The 22,744-nt window shown below is 35.0% G+C and overlaps 1 protein-coding gene across 1 annotated transcript; it reads left to right on the forward strand.

Annotated features, from left to right (window-relative positions):
* The first annotated feature begins 1,776 nt into the window (after positions 1-1,776).
* On the forward strand, positions 1,777-22,555 carry LOC123561288 (transmembrane and ubiquitin-like domain-containing protein 1). Its single transcript, XM_045353543.2, has 4 exons — positions 1,777-1,866; positions 8,676-8,802; positions 11,337-12,216; positions 16,450-22,555. Exons 2-4 carry the CDS (start codon positions 8,709-8,711, stop codon positions 16,820-16,822), a joined length of 1,347 nt encoding a protein of 448 aa, XP_045209478.2. The 5' UTR covers positions 1,777-1,866; positions 8,676-8,708; the 3' UTR covers positions 16,823-22,555.
* Positions 22,556-22,744: the final 189 nt, after the last annotated feature.

The raw sequence follows: 22,744 nt of genomic DNA on the forward strand, positions 1-22,744 counted from the left end.
ATGATTATATTAGAACTTATGACCAGCTACATGTTAAAGCAAAATTACCATCATTGCATGTAAGAAGACAAAGAACAATGGCTATAGAAACCTTTCAGAATTTCAAACAATTTGGCACCTCCAGGTTTATCAGACTGAATAAATAAACGTTCAAATTCATATTATTTTAGATATTCTAATATATTACAGGTACATCAGGTCAGTACAACTAAATTTTGTAAGAACAGTTTTAGGTATGCTGCCCCTGTATTGTTGAACTCCTTACCTGACAACTTCCAGCAAACAAATAATTTTAATAATTTTAATAATTTTAAAAATCTTATATCCTTCTGGCCAGGAAAGGTGTGTACTTGTGTGGCTTGTCGGTAAGTATAACTTGTCCACAATGCAGTGGCATGTTTGCCTTTCCCGAACCCCTGCTTGTTTGTCTGTTTGATTATTTCTGCATGATTTTTCCAGTACTGTTATAAATTATTATTCCTTGTGCTTCTATGATTATGTGCTAATCCTCCAATACCTTATTTTTTAAGCTTTTTTGTAACTTATTCTTGCTTGTTTTAAATGTGATGCATGCTTGTCTCCGTATTATAATTATATATGCTTGTTTTATTCCAAATCTGAGATGATTATACTAATATGTTCTCCTTAAACCTGGTTTGAAGGAATACACGTTCTTAGCACTTTTTAGTCTACACATTTGTGTCCGTTTTTCTCTTTCAGTTTCTTAACCTTAGGTTCTTAACTAAATTTTAGGCCTCTGGTCATGATTAGCATAACCCACTCAGTTTTTACTTTTGCTTTGCTTGTATACTATGCTTAGCTTTGCTTCTGTGTGCTGTATATGCTTTATGTTTGTGTGTTTTCTTTGTAGCTCTTTATTTGTTCATTTAAGGATGTACGAGCGCTTTTTTCAGGATATCCGCCATTTTGAAAAATGTTTCTTCGAATATTGCTTTCTAACAAAAGTTTTGCCAAAAATTAATGCTAAATAATTAAAATATGGCTAATAATGTACCATTTACACAAATATATTATGCTTTTTGCGAAAAAAAAAATTTGTCACCCTTATTTTTGTCTGGCATTTGCCTAAAATTGACGTAAGATTTACATTGGGGTAGGGGTAGGTAAGTTCAAATAACTATTAAAGTAGATCAGGTTTTGTTTTGATATGTTTCTGACTGATACATAAAATGTTAAGCTATAGATAGAATAAAAGTTTTCAAGATAGCACTTTATATTATCTAGAAAATATTAAATTAAAACAAAAAGAACAAAAACATCAAAATTCACCACTTTTTAACAGTTTTTTCTTAATAAACCTCTTAGATGCGCGGTGACCCAAACTTTTTTCTTTCCATTTTGAAGCATCTGTGTGTTTCATTAATGTTACAAAATATTTTTAAAATCTTAACGTCAGAATTTTTTTTGTAGATCTAAATACGTTTTTTCCATTGAAAATAAAGTGGGTGGGGTAGTTATGTCAACATGTAAAAATTAAAGAGATCTGTTAGTGACATTTATGCTTATATAAAACTGACATCACCATATATTCATATTAACCTGTAAGACCTGAAATCTCTATAAGATTAAGTAGGATATTATATGTTTTATAAAGTATCAACATTTTTTCAATTTTACAAGATTTCAGAAATGCGTAAACAGTGGGTGAAGAAAATACCGACTTTTGTTAGTATGTCTTGCCGACTTTAAATAAAATTTGTTGTATTGTATTGTATTGTATTGTATAGAAAAGTCCCTATCCGCAGATAGGGTCTCTTTTCGATACAGAATGATAAAGCGTTTTGTAACGTCGATAACGATTCGGATTACTCGAGAGTTTTCGTAGGAAACGTCACCATTGGAAAAGTAAAAAATAATTGTTATTTTAGCATATTTTTAAAGTTTTCTTTAAGTATATTTTATTCCTGTTACAACTAATTATACCGTATACACATAAATGTCACTGCAATTTTGTGTCTTCTGGTTTATCGTCACCACTTGCACACGGGTGGGGCTCTATGTTCGGGTCCTGGAGCTTTGGTCTGTCTTTTAGACAGTTTTTTGGTGATTATTATTTGATAATAAATGACAGTTTTGGATCTATTATAGGTGTAAAACTAACAAAGGAACTTTGTTTTTGAACTTTACTTCACTGTCACTGATAACTTTTATGCAGTATACCGCACAATGGAAATTGTTAAAGGAAGTGGCAATTCGGCTCTCCCGTAAGAATAGTGAAAGGCCCGCAGGTGGTTACTCTTACGGCAGTTTTGTATTACAATACATTGTACTAAAGTCATTCAACTGATATATTTTCAACCGATTTCGGAAATGACATGTAATCCAGGGTTTCAGAAATCTGCAAATTTATTGGTAGCCCATTGGGCTACCAAAATTTTAATCTGGTAGCCGGAACATTTAAGTTTATTTGGCAATGGTCATTTCGGTTAATTTACTATGTGCTTCTGTACTACAGTGGATGGAATGATTAAATTTCATAATTTTAGCCATACACACATTGTTATAAATTTTGTTCTCTTAAATAGCAATTATCATTACTCTTTTTTATCATTTTAAAAGATAAAACTAGATGTATTTAAACTGAGAAATATTACAAGGAGTACTCCTGATAGTTAAATTATTGCAACATGGCAGTGTAAAAGGAATGCAAATCAATTTTCATAAACTTGCATTTTTTTAGAGCTGTATGAATTGTGATTTATCTCAAAATTATTTAAAGTTGACATAATAATTCTGTCTGATTCTAAACACCTGTCTGGTTTAATAAGCGGACTAGAACCGCGTATATAACGTCTCTCAGTTTCTTGGCACTGTATATTCACTTATCCGAAATTATGTTTGTCCAAAATTCTGTATACTTTCTGATATTTTGTTAAATCATGGTCGATGTTTTTGCATGTTAGGCAAGTTTATAAATTGAAAAGCATAAACAGTTAGTGTAGTGCAGTTCGCTCGATAAATATTGAGGTCAGCGAAACCGAAAGTACACTGGCAGGTGGCGCTAAAATGACGTAATTTTAAGACTGGTTTGCATATTGCTTTAAACAATACCGATCAGCGTATTTGATGTTATAAGATCAGTCTAAAATCACCCGTGCACATGTTTTTGTAAACATTTGCCTGCGGGTACGATTAAACGGTTAATTGTTTGCCGATTGTGACAGTAGGTGGTAAGATAATTAAAGCCTCGGGCGTGTATCTCTTGATAAACAAGAGGATTATAGACAACTTTCAAAATTATATTTGAATACTAAATCATTGATTTCCGGGCTAACCGATACGGAGTTTCAAGGTAGTCCGGCGGGCACGCTCTGAAAAAATTTAGTAGCCCGACAGAATTTTCTAGTAGCCCCCGGGCTCCGGACATGGGATTTCTGAAACCCTATGTAATCACATTTGGTCATTGTGTTACAAATAAAATGTCCAGTCTGAATTGATGCAAGGCAGTGGTTACGATTACGTTACCGTAATCCTAGCCTCCAGTTCTAGGAATACGGAACTGGATTAGGGAAGTTTCGTATTCCTAGACAACCCTATGAGGATAGGCTAGGATTATGGAAGTATTTTAAGAGGCATACCGTAAATGTTAGGACATGCATAAATGATGTTGTAAACTTACTTATTTCACTTAATTTTTCATGCCTGCCTTATTATTTTGTGTTTTATATCCTCCGTTTTGGGTTAGTATAATCCTAATGGTGGCTCGCGGAAATATATTAGAAATATGAGTGTCAAAGTTAGATTTAAAAAAAAAATTCTATACTTTGCCATATTGTATGTTATTAAAGACCATTTGTGTTGACTAGATGAAAAAAAAAATGCAGGTATATACGAAATATAGATAATTCTATAATATTTCCGCGCACCGCCATTAAGATTATGCTAACCCAAAACGGCCGAAGCACGAAATATTTAGTGAAATTAAGTGAAATGAGTAAGTTTACAATGTCATTTATGCATGTCCTAACATAAATTTGATGCCTCTTAAATACTTCCGTAATCCTAGCCTATTCTCATAGGGTTGCCTAGGAATACGGAACTCCCGTAATCCTAGAACCGGAGGCTAGGATTACGGTACCGTAACTTGTATTGGAACTTGTATTGGTCTTGTAGAATCTTCTTGAGTCCTGGAACTCGTCTTCTACATCTATTAAAGTTTTCTACCAAATTACTAGTACACTTCCGGTGTAAAATGGTTGTTAACAGTAGAGTCATAATGATGGTTGATTAATAAATGTTACTGGTATCAAATCTAGTATCACCATGATATCTATCCAAATGTGTCTTGAATTGTAATACATTATTAGCACTGATAATATTGTCAGGCAAACTGTTCCACATATCAGTTGTACAAACACAGAATGATCTAAGATGAAACGTTTTCAAACATCTGGGTTTTATCAACTATTTATTATGACCTCGGGTTTGATTGTCTGCAAATTCAAACATACCATCCATAGGAATGTCATCAATATTTTCTATGATTTTAAAAAGTTGTATTAAGTCCATGCGGTTTCTTCTACGCAGCAATGTGGACAATTTCAATTCTTTTAACCTATCTTCATAACAAAGATTGTACAACTCAGGTAAAATCTTGGTGTTTTGTATAGAATTGATAGAGTTTCTCTATTCAGATAAGAAAATGAAAGTTTAATGAGACCTACAAGTCTGTTTGCACGATTTACTGTTAGGGTTATATGCTTTTTAAACTTTAAATCATGTTCTATATGAATTCCCAGATCCTTTTCACTGTCAACAACTGTTAAATTTCTTACATGTCCATTCTTGTCTGACATTTCATAGTCAAAACAGGGGTTTTCCTTCCCAATGTGCATGACCTTACATTTATCTATATTGAAGTACATAAGCCATTTGGATGTCCATTCACAAAGTTTATCAAGATCTTCTTGAATTGTTTCAAAATCCTGGAGATTGTGTAAGTCCTTGTAGAGCTTGGCATCATCAGCAAATAATTTACAGTATGATTTTACAAGCTGATGTTTCACAAACGTCAAGTATAAAACTAAATTAAAGGGCAATAAACATGTTTAGAGTGGTAAGAGATTTGTACTGTTGTGAAAAATTTGCATGTATATACACGAAACATAGATCAATAATTCTCTAACTGGTTTAGTTGAAAACACTTGGTCAATATTTTTTAGTGTTTCAGTATTAATAACGTAATATATTTACATCTACATCTGTACAACCAACAAAAGCGTTTTCCGATTTATTTAGAAGACAAATTTCAGTTAAATAAGTATTTTACGCTTACGATAAATTCGATGTATTAAAATTGTTTGTTTATGTAACAAATGGAAGGAATAAAATGTAATAAAATGCGTTATACTAAGGGAAATCACTTCCCTTTTTTGTCCTCTGGATTTCCTTACCGGAAAAGTAAAGAAGTTTGGTGAAAGTATATCAGTCAAATGAATTCAGTATGATGTGTAACACAAAACTGCCATAGGAATAACCATCTGCGGGCTTTTCAAAATTCGTACGGGAGAGCCATAGGAATAGACACATTTGGGCTTTTCACTATTCTTACGGGAGAGCCGTAAGAGTAGCCTGCGAGGCTATTCCTACAGGACCGTAAGAATAGCCACTTCCTTTGTAAAACAGTCCAACTAATTTGACATGATCCTAGGAAATATCAAAGAGCTATAAAAATAAATAGATCGGCAACTTGAAAGGCATATAGAGCAAATCTCGCCCATAAAAACATGACAACTGAATGAGATCTCGTTTACCGGAAGTAACGCGTTCTCCATGCACCATTTTGTATGCGAAAGCAATTATTCATCGGTACATTATCCTAGAGTAATCGTTTTTCGCGCACCTAACAATTTGCGATCGATTTTCTAATGAATAATAGGTGGCCTGAAATATACTAAATTTTAATTGTCTTTGCCAATCATATTTCAGTCCGTAGCAATGTTTACATACTTTACAAATCCTGGGAAACCCCCACTAGCTTGTCATAATGCTGTCTATCCAATATGGTGGAGGTCAGAATTACGTCGTCATAATTCGTGCACTGCATGGCAAGTGTAATATGCAGTCCAATGCCCGCGGAAATTTCAAAAGATGTGCCGAAATTTTGCAGTAAATAAATCTTACGAATTTTAGTTGAAATGTCATCTTATTAGTTAAGTATATAAATGCATACAATTAAGATTCAAACTGTCAACAAAATTAATGATAGATAAACGTTCAAACAAGAAACAGAATTTACATGTTTTGTCTTTGTTTATGTCATAACTACTCCTCTATGGTGGTACAATGTACCCCATGGTATGGACAGTAAAAAATGTCCTTTCCACGCTGCCTGACGACATTACAACAATATTTTAAATGAGTCCAGTGTCTGCAATTGTCAAACATGCACTGGCCCCAATATGTAAAATAAATATTATTTGACTTGCTATCTGTGATATAAGGGCCTCATTCCGTATCGGCACCGTACAATAGTTAGCATTCATTAATATGCAAATAATAGTCACATGATCTGGGCATCCTTGGATGTCGGCTCAAGTAGAAACAGCTGTAAAAAATTTTCGTGGTCAATATTTTATTTTCTGGGCAGAATTCCGAGAAGCTGTTTTGGAATTAGTAAAAATAGAGGTGAATCTACAGAATCATGCAAATTTTATGATAACCTATCGGAAAAGACTTTACTTTCCGCATTTTTTTTTGGGACGGCGCTTCCGTGTTTACCTTTTGCAGAAACACCTCTTATGACGTCATACGTTTATGCGTACACAAATGGGATACCGGAACAAGTCACTGCGCGATTATTGATGTGCGTGAAAAACGATTACTCCATGATAATTATCACCGTATGACCACGCTTCTTTTGATGGTAAGAAACGTGTACTTTGTGTCTTAAGACTATTTCACATTAAACTTAAGTTGTTTTAGAAGCTAACATGTATTTTAAATGTAGTTTTAAAGGTACAAATTGTAACTCCATGCTCGCCGATGCTTGTTTTTACTAAGATAACGCTGATTCACGCTCTGACACGAGATCACGCTAGATTACAGCCAGTTGCCATTCTGTTTATTTTATACTTCTTTGGAAATATTGAGTTATTTTTCTTATGGGCAATATCTCCACTAGCGTCAAACACCTGAAAGACCAAAATAGTGGAGGAAATTCTGATGAAATTGACATTGCTGCATATTTTATGTTTAAATGCTGCTTTTTTGCAAATATGAGATGAATTCAAATTTATAAGACTTACATGACTATCAAAAGAGATTCTGGGTGAGCTATTGCGATAACTCGTTGTACGGCGTCTGTCCATCTGTCCAAACTTCTTTAAGTAACATCTCTGAAATGGTATGGTGGAAGTTGAGGAAACATGGCCCAGATGTTCGTTGGATGGCCTTCTTCCAAAATTGTTCAGATCTTCTAACGACATATCCTCCTAAACCACTGGTCTGATTTTGAAATGATTGAAACAAATGGTCCTTATGTAACCCACTACCATGATTGTTCAAACTGTTCCAGTTCATAAAAAATAGCCACCTGGGGCGTGGTCACTTTTCACTATATGAAATCTTGAAATTATGAAACTGCAGACCTGATTTTAAAATGATTTCACACAAATGGTCCTTGTGTGACCATCTACCAAGATACCGAATTCGGCGTCCCCGTACGCATTATTGGTCCTGGTATACACGGTTTAATGAAGCTTGGGAGTCCCTGGATGCAAGTTTCTGCAGTGGGACGCAAACTTTAACTCCGTAATTAGTTGTTTTCAAACACCTGCAAATACACAAGGTTTGACTTTGAGCTATATAAGTGGGCGGAGTACTCGCTTGTCATCAATAGCCGCATATAGCCAATCAGGGTTGCCCATTTGCATTACACCACGAGACATGACGGCATGTGTATTACCTATGCAATTACATGTTGTCTTGGTGTTTGCATAGGTGACAACTGCTGATTGAAAATGGATAGTTTATAAAGTTTTCAAGTAGTTTTGATTGTTTTCTCACGTACTAATAACATGGCAGAATTAAAGGATATTTAAGAAAAAGTTATGATTAGTCTTAATTGTAGTTCTTCGAGTAATTTTAAGATGCTGTTGATGTGGTCGTACCGTGATTATTTCTCAGCAAAATTTCAATTATTTTCAAATTTTGTTGCAATGAATGCTGGGTCAGCAAACATTGTTGAGTATAGGGGTAAAGAGAAATAAAAATGATGCTAGTGAATCCTCAGACTCTTGAGATTGATAGTGACATGCAAAAATGAGATGAAATGCACTGTGCGTTATTGTATTCCAGAAAAAAACAAATGTTTTAATGCAATGTTGTTAATAAATAATAAAGTATTGCATTTCACCTATTCTGTATTTACCTTTTTAGCTCACCAGAGCATTGTTAAGGTGAAGTATTGTGATTACTAAAATAAATGTCACTTAACATGTCTGTACAAAAGAGGCCAAAGTTTTAACGAAACACTTTAGTCTATCTCGGTCTACTTAGGACTGCAAGTTTTACAGCTTTGGGAGTCCCAGGACTGCAACTAAAAATTGCTAGTGAGAATCCTGTATGAAACTTTTGTATATTACATGTATATTTATGTGAACATATTAAGTTCATTTATTTGTGAAATAATTACACTTTTTGATTGCTTACAGGCGAAAGACTAGATTCATTGTGACACAGTCAACATGCCATGGATTGAGGGTATAGGAGATGAAGTGACCATTGGTGTTTCAGTTCTTCTAGGTCTTTGTATACTGTTTGTTGCCTGGCTGTCTACAGGTATGTACACATTTATCAAATAATACATGTCACTTGGAAAATCCATTGTAGTACTTATTTCAGGCTAAGAATTATTTGGAGTAGGCTGTTAGAGTGAGTACATCTGTACTCGGGTTTTTAGCTCACCTGAGCCAAAGGCTCATGGTGAGCTTTTGTGACTGCTCTGCTCAGTGTCCGTCGTGTGTCGTGTGTCCGTCAACATTTTCTAAAAAAATCTTCTTCTTGATAACCACTTGCCAGAATTACACCAAACTTCACAGGAATGATCCTTGGGTGGCCCCCTTTCAAATGTGTTCAAAGAACTGAATTCCATGCAGAACTCTGGTTGCCATGGCAACCGAAAGGAAAAACTTTAAAAATCTTCTTGTCCAAAATCACAGGGCCTAGGGCTTTGATATCTGGTGTGTAGCATCATCTAGTGGTCCTCTACCAAAGTTATTCAAATTATCCCCCTAGGGTCAAATATGGCCCTGCCCCGGGGGTCACATAGTTTATATAGACTTATATAGGGAAAACTTCGAAAATCTTCTTGTACAAAACCACACCGCCTAGGGCTTTGATATTTGGTATGTAGCATCATCTAGTGGTCCTCTACCAAGATTGTTCAAATTATCCCCCTAGGGTCAAATATGGCCCCACCCCGGGGGTCCCAAATTTTACATAGACTTATATAGGAAAAAAGGTTTAAAAATCTTCTTGTCTGAAACCACAACACTTAGACCTTTGATATTTGGTTTGTAGCATTGTCTTATGGTCCTCAACCAAAATTGTTCAAATTGTACCCCTGTGGTGAAAAGAGGCCCTGCCCTGGGGGTCCCAAGTTTTATATAGACTTATATAGGAAAAATCCTCTTGTCTGAAACTGTAAGACCTAGGCTTTTGATATTTGGTATGATGCATTGTCAAGTAGTCCTCTACCAAAAGTGTTCAAATTATGCTCCTGGGGTTAAAAGAGGCCCTGCCCTGGGGTCACTTAGTTTTTATGTGAGTTATATAGGAAAAATACCTAAAAAATCACTTGAACCTATTTCCAAGACTGTTTAATTATAATTACCTGATGACCCAAAGTAATATGATGTCACTTGACTGTGACCTTGACCTACTGACTTACTTTCTTGTTTTTAAAGATACAACCTTGAAATTTTGATGATGTACACTGTTTTGCACACCAATCATAAAACTGAATTTCATTGACCATGAATGTGACCTACTGACTTTCTTAATATTTTATCATCAGTTTCACATTTGAAACATGTAGCTCATATTACTCAGGTGAGCGATCCAGGGTCATCATGACCCTCTTGTTTGGGAATAAAATGTCATTTTTATATTGGTATAACCGACATAGTTGTGCCCACTCTCCCAACTCCTTTTATTTGGGTCTTTCCATCCATTTTTGTTGGGTGACCGGGGTTGGCATTAAAGCAGGAAATACTCATATTTTCCCAGGATGTCTTTTAGCACATATATATTTTCCTGCCCCAGGGAAATTCCAGCCAACCCTGTGGGAGACCCTTTACCAAGCTTATTAAAATTATTGAGATTAGTCAAAAGTCGACAGAGTTAAAAATAAAAAATCTCAAAAAACTACCGGTATTTCCTTTCAAGGTGACAATCTATCAAAAGTGTTTAGATATTATTTTGATTTGTCACAAAAAAAATCTTTAAACGCCATCTTCTGATAAACCACTGAAATGTTTCTTGGGTCACTTCTACTAAAATTGTTTGATATTAATTGGACACAAAAAAATGAATGCCGGGTACAGGTCTAGTCCTCCTTAAACGGTTGTATGAAAAATTTGAAAATCTTCCGCTCCAGGTCTGCAGACCAGTTTTCAAAGAAATTTGGCAGAACTGTTTCTTTTCATAATTATGTATTTGAGCTATGGAACACTGGTGAGTGATACAGGGCCATCGTGGCTCTTTTGTTGCCCACCTTCTACTGGTAAAGTTAATCCTCTAGGTATAACTTTTCCTTTTTTGATTCCTTAATTATGGAGATAATATGAAAGGTTGACAGTTTATGTACTAATAAACTTTGATAATGTGGCAGTTGAGTCCAATAAGTCCAGGGGCGTTCAAAGATAATTCGTCACAAAATTATGTTGGGGCTATATTGCAAAGTAATTATTAGTTACCTGTACTGGAAAATAAACAGTGTCTATTGTATTGAGGTCAACTGCCACATTATCTAAGCTTATTAATAAGCTTGGATTGTCAACAAGTAATATGTGACCTAAGAGTGAAAGTAAGTGGGAGGACTGGTATTACTGTCTTCCGATTTACATCTAATTTCTTTTTTGAATGAATATTTAACAGTAGTATTTAACAGTAATTTCAACTTACTACAGAATGACTAGATCAAATAAATTGCAACATCAATTTTGATAGTTTGTACATTTCTAGGCATTCTTAACAATAGGCTACGTAAAAAAAAGTCAATGATGCAATATTCTGTAAGATGAAATGTGGCTAACTTTGCAGTTGCACTGTAGACAAATATTACAGCGTTCTCGTACTTTTTTGTGTTTCAGGAATAAGAGAGATACCATTTATTAGTGTGATTATTGTGCAGCTGACTCGACGCAGAGAAGTGCAAACTGAAAATAGCAATACAAATTCCAACACTGAAAATGTAGAATCTGTAAACAATTCAAGTGGAGACAATGCTGAAAATGCAGATCAAGGGGAGGCAACTCAATCTACAAGTGAGACTGTAGTTGACTCCAGTAAGGATACTGCTGGTAGGACAGAAGTTGAAAAGGAGAATACAAGGGAAAAATCAGAACCGGTTGCTTCTGGAAGTGTCTCAGATTTGGGAACGTATATCACAGAAACAGGAGAAGTACAGAAAGATTCTAAACAGACAAATAATGAAACAGATAACACTGATTTAGATACTGTTGATAACATTGAACAAGAAACTGATGCCTCTAATGAAGCTGTCAGCGCGGAATTTGAGCCTGAAATTTGTCCTGTTTCAAATACAGAACTTAGAGAAAGAAGAATTAATTTCTTTTCTAGCCAGACACCAGGGAAAGTGCCTTGTGACAATCAGTCGTTGAATCAGTCTGAAGAGAAATGTCCTGAAAGTGATAGAACAAACAGTGAAAGTAAACCTTCCAGTGACGTAAAGCCAAAATCTTTGTCCAAACTTGCTTCTGATCTTTTATCTGAACCCTTACTCTCAAACAACAGCCCTAGTAATGATTCTGTCAGTGTTAATAGTGAACCCGCAGATACCAGCATTAACAGGGATTCTGCTGAACAATCTGGTTCCCAGTCTGAAACAGGAAGTGGTTTGCAGGATCCCGGGTTGGAACCTGGCGAAATAAGAGTGAGGATAAAATTCCTTAATGATACCCAGAGATTGGTGACTGCTCTTGCAACAGAAACTATTGGCAACTTCAGAAGGTAGGTTTATAGTAGTATTAGGAATCTAAATTTCTTAGTTGATTATTCAGCTGACCAGTACAAGTAATGTATTTTCTTGTTCATTGATTTAAGGCTGACACAAGGCTGATGTTAAAATTGCTTCAAACAGCTCTTGTCAAATTTTGAAGGAATACAGAATCTCTCTGGCAGTTCTTTGAATAGTATGTCCATGACAGAACAATTTTAAGCTTGTGTTTTTTGAAAAACAAGAAAGGCTATTGTAATCGCCCTGGCATCAGCATTGTTGTCACCATTTTTAGCTCACCAGAGCACAAAGTGCTCAAGGTGAGCTATTGTGACAGGTCATTGTGCGGCATCTGTCGGCGTGTGTCATGCGATGTGCATCGTCCATCAACATTTGCCTTGTCAACACTCTAGAGGCCATAGTTGTGACCCAATATTTATGAAACTTGGTCTGAATGTTAGTTTTGATGATCTCTAGGTCAAGTTTGAAACTGGGCCATGTGGGGTCAAAAACTAGGTCACTAGGCCAGTTCACATGAAAATCTTGTTAACACTCTAGAGACCACAATTTATGTTTGAAACTCATGAGAATTACTGTAAACCTAGAAATGTTTTCGTGCTTTTTAAATTAGCGCCTTTCGCAGATAGTATGTTTCCGTGAAATTAAATAGCCGTGAAAAACTCTGATCTAGCAAAAACGCGAAAGATTCTAGCTTCAGCTTAAATAGATCGACATAAAATTGTTCTGTACTTAAACATACCTGGATATTAATGACTCAAATTCCAGTACCATAACTGTATAAAATGAGTGCACAAGTCCACATTAACTCAATTTATTGACAAGTTATTTCTGTATGATGTAACAGCCTTTTCAATATTGATCCGTCAGGCAAACAGGGGATAAAACAGAAACAATATGCATCTATCGAACGACATATACATGTAATTTGTAGTCAGCAGCCAATGCGATATATTATTTGTAAGTAAAATATTGTGTCTATTTCTGCTAAGTGTGGTTTAATCGCCTAACAAATGATACTGCTTTATAGCCTTTAAATGGCAAACAAATGACAGTGTAATAACAGCAATTTACTGACTGTCAATAATCGGGTTTGTGAAAAAGTCCGTATCTAAAAAGGATTTCTCTCTATCTGTTCTGGGGGCTTTATCTCACGCTGTACCTCTGGTCAGATTGCTCTGTGTCTGTACTAATAGAGGATGATTTTCGCGCCCTGTGCGGCTACGTTTCCTATTTGTAAAGCGCCTTTGAACATGTTTATCATGAAAAGGGCGTTATATAAATCTGGTATAATAATAACCGTTGATATGGATGAAAATGATTGGGGTACATTTATAATTAAAGGGTACAATAACTGAACGTTTTCGAGAATACTATCAATGCAACTATGCCGTGACTCTTACCCTAGTATACTAAATATGTTCACTTGCGACTTCATTTTCGCAGGATTCGCGATGGATATGGTTCCGCGAATATTTGTATCTGCGAAAATGTCCATGTTTTGAAAAACGCGAAACATAGTATCCGCGAACATTTCTAGGTTTACAGTAGTCAGAATGTTTGTCTTGATGATCTATAGGTCAAGTTCGAAACTGGGTCATGTGGGATCAAAAACTAGGTCACCCAGTCAAATCAAAGTGAAAGCTTGTGAACACTTGAAACTTGAAAAATTTGAAACTCCTGAGAAGTGGTCAGAATGTTTGTCTTGATGACCTTTAGATTAAGAATGAATCTGGGTCATATAGGGGTCAAAAACTAGGTCATCCATTCAAATCAAAGGAAAAACTTGTTAACACCCTAGAGGCTGCAGTTGTGTCCCTATCTTTATTAAACTTAGTCAGAATGTTTGTCTATATGATCTCTAGGTAAAGTTTGAAACTGGGTCATGTGGGGACAAAAACTAGGTCAGTAGACCAGATCAACTCTGGTGACCACCAAGCAATATAGGGCCATCATGGCCCTCTTGTTTCCAGGTTAATGTTGTATGGCAGTCTTCTCAGTTTCACTATAATAACTTCTTTGTTACTGCCCCTGCGATCACCAAACCTCACAGATGGATTGGTCTTCCTAAGGGTCAGACATCCTCTGGTAAAGAGTCATTTACCCCAAAGGTCAAGGTCACTGGCTTTCGATCTATTGTAATGGTTAAAGTTGTTTGGTCAACTTCTCAGTTTCATTGTTTTTTAGCTCACCTGTCACATAGTGACAAGGTGAGCTTTTGTGATCACCCTTTGTCCGTCGTCTGTGCATGCGTCCGTCTGTCAACAATTTCTTGTCTGCGTGATAGTGGTTTCATTTATGATTTTATTTTAACCAAACTTGCACACAACTTGTATCACCATAAGATCTCAGTTCCTTTCTTGAACTGGCCAGATCCTGTTATGGGTTCCAGAGTTATGGCCCCTGAAAGGGCCAAAATTAGCTATTTTGACCTTGTCTGCACAATAGCAGCTTTATTTATGATTTGATTTTAACCAAACTTGCACACAACTTGTATCACCATTGTATAAGATCTTGGTTCCTTTTTTGAACTGGCCAGATTCCATTATGGGTTCCAGAGTTATGGCCCCTAATACGGCCAGAATTAGCTATTTTGACCTTGTCTGCACTATAGCAACTTCATTTATGATTTGATTTTAACCAAACTTGCACACAACTTGTATCACCATTGTATAAGATCTTGGTTCCTTTCTTGACCTGGCAAGATTCCATAATGAGTTCCAGAGTTATGGCCCCTGATACGGCCAGAATTAGCTATTTTGACCTTGTCTGCACAATAGCAGCTTCATTTATGATTTGAATTTAATCAAACTTGCACGAAACTTGTGTCACCATAAGATCTCGTTTCCTTTTTTGAACCGGCCAGATCCCATAATGGGTTCCAGAGTTTGGCCCCTGAAAGGGCCAAAATTAACTATTTTGACCTTGTCTGCACAATAGCAGCTTCATTTATGATTTGATTTTAACCAAACTTGCACACAACTTGTATCACCACAAGATCTTGCTTCCTTTATTGAACTGGCGAGATTCCGTCATGGGTTCCAGAGTTATGGCCCCTTAAAGGTCCAAAATTGGCTATTTTGGCTTTTGCAGCCATATAGAGACTTCATTTATGGTTTTAATTTGATACAAACTTCCAAAATATCTTCAACAACAATAAATCTTGGATTCCATGACAATCAGATCCAAATATAGGTTCCAGAGTTATTTTATATCTGATTACCTCCCCTGATTGTAATCAAAATGGATTTATATCAGTAAGTACTTATAGGACTTATTTGAAATTTCATTATTGTTATTAGTTGGACTGAGACAATCAGGGTAGATAACTATGAACTGATTATATGTCAAATTACCTCCCTTTATTTCAAATTAAAATGGGTATATCTCCATAACTAATGAATTTCATTTATGTCAACAGATTTATTTGGCAGATCCTTCTTTTGTTCACTTACAATATATATTTTTTTTAGTTACTTCCCTTTTTACGTTAATATAAATAGCTTATTTTTAGTAACTTTTTTATTATTGGCCGTAGGGAAAAACCGAGACCACTTTTCTGTGGTACAACATGGATGGTACCTCCAATTTTTAGGTGTATTTTGACATATCTATACCTTGTAAGAATTTTTTTTTCGTTTTGGTTAAATTTCTTCCCTTTTTTGTTCCTGTCCTTTCGACTTAGATATTTCTTCTGAGGACCTTCTTGTCCTCAAGTGCAATGATAACAGGTGAGCGATATAGGGCCATCATGGCCCTCTTGTTTTCTAACTACTGCAGGATAATGATAAAACCTCACATAAAGATTAGTGGTAGTAAGTGGCAGACAGCATGCAAGTTAAGGGTTGGGTACCCTGAAGTTTAAGGTCACTTTGGTCAGATATTGTAATAGTGTCACTTTAAGTTATATAGCTTGCTTCTGAGTTTCATTGTATCTTCTTGAACTAAATTTTTAACTCTCTTCTTGAATTTTGCCTTCAGTCAAGCACTTGCAGACAAACATTGGCACCCGCTGATGATGCTCTTTTAAAATAGTTGTGTTCTTCCAAAAGCTCTTGTTCATATTGGATTTAATTGAAATTCCTTATACATGTGCATTCATAGAATAGCAATTTTGCCAAACAAAAGGTTGTTTAACGAGTATTTTTAATTTATTTTGTGGAATTTTTAGGACATCAAAGTTTTCTTTACCGAACAAGAGTCATTTAATTTATGTTTTATTTTTTCAGGAGACATTTTTCGATGGAACTATCCCAATCAAAGTTAGTGCGTTTTATTTTTAATGGACAAGACTTACGCAATGACTCTTCAACATTACAGAGCTACAATATCGGTGATAATAGTGTCCTTCACTGTTTAGTAACGCAACCACCTGCGGAACAGCATGCTGGTAACCATGGTGATGACGAGGGATTAGATATTGGCGTCTTTATGTTTCCCTTATTCGGCCTTCTACTTGGCATTGTTTGGTATATGCGATTCATGTATCGTCAGTTCTTCAATGTGACGTCGACGTTGACACTAGGCGGAATAACTTTCTTGTTTTTAGCTGCGTTCATGTCTTACGTTAGAGGGCAGAGGAATCATGAACATATTGATTGATGCTTGTAGCTTGTGTTAAAGCCATTAATTTACAGACGGGGTTAAATTGTTCAGTATTTTATCACATTAACAGAGAGTGACAAAAATGCATCATTTTTCATTAATTCACATAACAAAAGAAAATGAAAATTGACATTATAATTACTGGTTTGCTTGTGAGCCAGGTGAACAAAGTTTTTAGTGAACAGCGATACTTTTGAATAATAAAAATCATAATAATACCAAAAGCAGCTTTAGCTATATACATATTTAGTTACTGGCTATTTTTTGTCAAGCCCACTTGCAGAAGCGAAGACACAGTGTTCCAAATGACTGTTCGGTGTATGCGTCTGTCCATCCGGATTTGTTTGCCCAGACCATAACTTTGACATGCATGGAGCAATCTTGTTTATATTTGGCATGAATGTTAACCTCAGTGAGATGGAGTGTCATGCACAATTCCCAGGGTCCTATCTCAGAGGTCAAGGTCACAGTTGGAGGTCAAATGTCATGTCAGATCTTGTCTGGTCCATAACTTTTACATGCATTGAGGAATCCTGTTTATATTTGACATGAATGTTTAACTCAATGAGACGGAGTGTCATGGGCAAACCCCTGATTCCTATCATAAAGGTCAAGGTCACAGTTAGGGGTCAAATGTCATTTTAGAGTTTGTCCAGGCCATAACTTTGATAAGTATGGAGCAATCTGTTTTTCTTTGGCGTAAATGTTCAGGGCTGTAACTTTGCCATGCATAAAGCATTTTTTTTTATTTTGCATAAATGTTTGCCTCAATAAGATAGAGTGTCGCATGCAACTCCCAGTCCTTTTGACAGCTGGTGGGCTTGACATGTTGCCCATGGGCATCTAGTTTTACTAAAAATCTGTGAGTATTTAAACTCTTTACCACAAAAAGTTTTAAAGATAAAATAGTTTGAGGGGGATTATGGAAGGGAGGGGAATGGATCTGTATGTTCTATTTGATTTCAAGTAAAATGATGCACTGGTAAAATTTTGCATGTAAAAATATGCATTTATCCACATGGGACATATTTAAGATTTTGCAATTGAGACAACTACCTGTACTTTCAATTGTTTAGTAATTGTAAGTTAGAAGTGATGTGATTCATTTCATTGTAAGTTCTAGAAGATAGATAGATAGATTTATTTCAACATAAAATGTACAATTTACATGGCGACTTATAATTAAAACATACAATCAAACAATAAACAATTATGTATGAATTAATATAGCCATGTCAATCAACATTATATGTTAAGGATCACACAAAAAAGAGTTAAAATAAACTCTTATTTCCATTGTGGTCCTTAAGATATAGTATTGTATGACATAGGAAGAATAATTTATCACAGTAAAAAAAATAAACACAGCAAATGCCCGAAGATAAGTTTGTATAAAAATCCTTTGCTTAAAAATGATTGACTAGTATAAAAAATTATTGACTAGTAAAAAAACACAATGCAAAAATCTATCTATAATGCAATCTAACTAAAAGTCATATTAAGCTTAAAAAATGTTCCTTAACCTTACGTTTAAATGAATACATGGTTGTGGCATCCCTAACATTTTGTGGCAGACTGTTCCATTATAAACAACAACCATTATAAGCAAATGTTTTTTTCCCAAAACCTTTGACCACTGGGAGAGCATATCTCTTACTATCTGACATTGAAAAACCTGTACCATCAAAGGAGGCATTTGCCTTTGCTCTGAACCTTGTGGGATAATCATGAACAGTATTGATAGGGGTAAAGTGTTCACTTAAATATGAAGGAGCAAAATTAGAATTTATTTTATAAACATGACAGAGTTATTTGATTAACTCTACTTGAAACTGGAAACCAGTTAAGACGTGAAAAATGCTTAATTCTAATGTGTGACATGGGATTTAAATTCAACACAAAACGTATAAGTTTATTTTGTGTGACCTGTAACTTGTGTTTTAATTCCTGTGTTAAACTATTAAACCAAGTAGACGAGGCATAGTCGAAATGACATTGTACAAGTGATGTAACTAAGAGCTTTTTTGTGTGCAAAGTGAGGAATTAACTTTTACGGTAGAGGAATTTTAACCGAGCATTGGATTTCTTAATAATAGACCTAGCCATTGACTCAAATGACAAACTTTGATCAATGGTTGCACCAAGATATTTAACTGAAGATTTAGATTCAATAGTTTGACCATTGCAATTTATATCAAGATTACCATGTTTTTTTAACCTTTGCACTGACCCAAAGTCTTACCAAGGTGAAGAGATAGTTTATTATATACAAGCCATTGACTGACAATATTCAGATCCTGACTTAAGAGATTTTCAATATCACACTTGTTTTTGGCAGACACAAGAATTGCTGAGTCATCAGCATAGAGAAGCAGCTTGTTTTTTACAACAGCTGACATGTCATTCACATAAATAAGAAAAAGCAGAGGACCTAATATAGATCCCTGGGGCACACCACATGTTATATTGGCAGAAGAAGACAAAGTACATGATATTTCAACCAATTGGTGTCTATCAGACAAATACGAAGAAAACCATCTGATAGAGGACTCTGTGAGACCCAATGCTCTTAGTTTCATTAAAAGAATTGAGTGGTTGATGGTATCAAACACCTTTTGTAGATCTAAAAGAACCATACCCACAAGATGACCTTTATCCATCTGAAAACGAATATAATCTGTGAAAGGATGTGTTTTTATAGAAACACAATGTATAGCCTGAACAAAATTTAGAAAGATTCCATACTGCATATAAGTCACTCCAGGAATAATTTGTATCTAAATGTGTATATTTTATGTAAAATATGTTCACAACCCTGAAATTACAGAAATTTGACCTTAATGTGTATTTTCTATGTACAAACAGTCTTACCTGTAATTATGATTGATTTGTTGGGGGAGATTCACTGCTCATAGTTATATTGGTTTTTACAACACTTAAAAAAAAGACAGTTGCACTTATTCTTAACCTTTAGCCTGCTGGTGGCGAATATTTCAGCCTTTGCGACCAGTGCAGACCAAGATCAGCCTGCACATCTGTGCAGTCTGATCATGGTCTGCACTGTTCGCTATTCAGTCAGTAAATTTTCAGTGAACACCCCTTCAAATAATAAAATGGTATTGCCCAAATTTAATGATGGACCAGTCCATTTAGGAAATTTAGCAAGCTAAGGGTTAAGAACATTGTTCAACAAGATCACATGATTTATTTGCTGTTAACAGCACATTTGATTATTATTCAGTTTTGATATGTGAATACTTAAATTATAGAATAATTAAGAATTGTATTTTTATCTTGACTATTTAAAGAATATGTAGAGCTAATGATCTCATCTGTTTGTCTACATTGGTGTCCTGATTTGGTTAAGCTTTCGTATGTAAACTTGTTTCTCAGTAACCTACATTGGAAGTGGATTGAAATTTCACACACTAGTCTTGTTCTTGTGATGGTCTGATTTGCAATGCCCCGGTTTCAACTTGAAATTTTTGTATGTCAGTTGGTGTCTCGGTAACTGCCAATGGGAACAGTCTGAAATTTCACACGATGGTTCACTATGATGATTTGGCATTTTCTGCACATGTTCCATAATTCTACTTTTCTTTTTTGCAAAGTTATGCTCCTTTTTTGACTTAGCAATTTTTGGTATGTTTTTTGTTTGTTTGTTTGTTTGTTTGTTAGCTTGTGTCACAGTTACCACTCATGGGTGATGTTAAAAGAAAAAATTTTCTCTTAAAACCACTAAATTTAAAGGGAAGTAATTTCATTTATAAAATAAAACATTTTGTAAGTCTCCTTAGGTATATAGCCTTGTTTTAAATGTTTAATAAAAAATGTTAGAATTTGTTAAAGAAGTCATCTTTGATCTCTTAAGTTTGACCTTGACTTGAGAAAGGGGCATAGGTTTTACATGTGACACATATCATGTTCTGGTGAATGATTTTGCCAAGTTATAACTAGGGCTGGGACGATTTCAAAATTTTGAAACCGGTTAATCATTTGTTTGAAATCGAATCGAACCGGTTAATCGGCCGCCATATTAAAAATGCTGTTTTTTTCCTGACGACCTTATTAAGGTACTTCCAGTAGCTGACTTCATTAGGAACTTACCAACTTGATCGTTTGCAAGCAGTGTGACAATTAATAAGTCATATTTTGGTGTATTTTATTTCAAATATATCACAACATGCAAATCTCAGACTACTGATTATGTTCAGTTGATGTGTTTTTGCGGAAATATACTGTGGATCTATGTGCTGGTTAAAGAAATGTATAAAGATAAAGAATGACTCGTGATGTTTATTGTTTGAGAGCGATTACCGATTTTGCAAAATTGAAACCGGTTTCACATAGTAATCGAATCGAATCCGATTAACCGAGTAATCGTCCCAGTCCTAGTTATAACAATATCAATCCATGGATAAAAAAGTGAAAGTTTAGACCATCTTTGAATTTTTGAGTATGGCTTGGACCTTTAAGCAAGTGGCCGTGGGTATGTACGTAACACATAGTCTATGTATGAACACATGTGCCATGTAAGATCAAAATCCCTTGATAGATGGTAGAGTTGTGGACCAGGTGAAAATGGGGCATTCTAACAGACTGACAGACAGATGAGGTGTAAACCTGTAGTTTGATGAAATTGGTTTGCAAACAGTAGCGGACTAATAAGTGAAATTAGAAGTGTTTGCTGTATATGCTTGGGGTAGAGGAATTAAGCCAAAGAGTGGTAAAAAATTTGCAATTAGGAAAAAAAAACCCAACTGTGTAGTTTTTCATGAAACTTACTTTCAAGTCAACCATTTTCTGTCAAGCTTTTTAGTAGTAATAATGACAATAATGTCTATTTCAAGAATCAACACAGTTGGACATGGCCAGTCTTCGCTGTGAGCCATGCAGTTAATGTTTTATGGTAATGGATCTGTAATGACAATAAGCAATTTCTGTGTGATTTTGTATTCTTGTTGGCTAGTTTGCCATTTTCAGCAGAAATTGTTATCTATTTTCTGAGACTGTCGAGAATAGAATTTGGAGAATATGACTGGATTTTCCTATTGCCAGTATGAGTCCACTACCTTTAATTAACTACTACTAGTACCCAACTTTGTATCTGTAAAATCAGAAGCTGTTGAAAATAGCATATGAAGAATACAGTAAGAAACTGAACATGTCCATTGTTATTATTGGTTCATAACCTTAAGCAAACTACTACTCAACTCTGTTTTATTTTGTTATTCAGTTAGTTGTCTCGGTCATAACCTCTTGTCGTAGTGTTAATCTGTATTCATTATTTATGCATCACCCTGGTATAGTAAATTTGTTTATCATTTATTCAGTCCGTTTTTTTGGTTTTGTTCAATTGTTGGCTCATTTATTCAGTCAGTGTTTTTGGTTTTGTTTAATTGTTGGCTCATTTATTGTTTTTGAAGTGATACTGGACTTAATAGTTTAATTGTTGTTATGTTATAATATGCAGAAGATTAATCATGTTATAAATTATTATATTTTGTTCATAATTGTGTTATTGTAAATATTTATGTTATTAAAGTTGAACATGGCTAGTTTGAAAAAAAATCCTCATGTATAATATCATTGTCTCAAAATTCATGTTGATCCTGTTTCTTCATGAAACATTTAAGTTACACCTGGTCAAGCACTAACCTTACCTTTTTGTTTATATTGCTTGAAATTCCGTAATACTGCCATTACAATTAAACATGAAGCCAAATACTTGTTGTTGTTTTGTTTGTATGTTTTGCCAATAGTTTCGATTGTTTCATGTACTGTAAGCATTGTTGTATTAATGCAGCATAACTTTGTTGCTACAACAAAAATTGTAGTTTTTTGCTTGTCATTACAGATTTGGATTTGCACACTGGCCATAGCTTTATCAGATCAAGTGGTTCCAACGTTGTTTGAACG

The sequence above is a fragment of the Mercenaria mercenaria genome, chromosome 10 (genome assembly GCF_021730395.1).
Source record: "Mercenaria mercenaria strain notata chromosome 10, MADL_Memer_1, whole genome shotgun sequence".
In the NCBI taxonomy this organism is placed as follows: domain Eukaryota; kingdom Metazoa; phylum Mollusca; class Bivalvia; order Venerida; family Veneridae; genus Mercenaria; species Mercenaria mercenaria.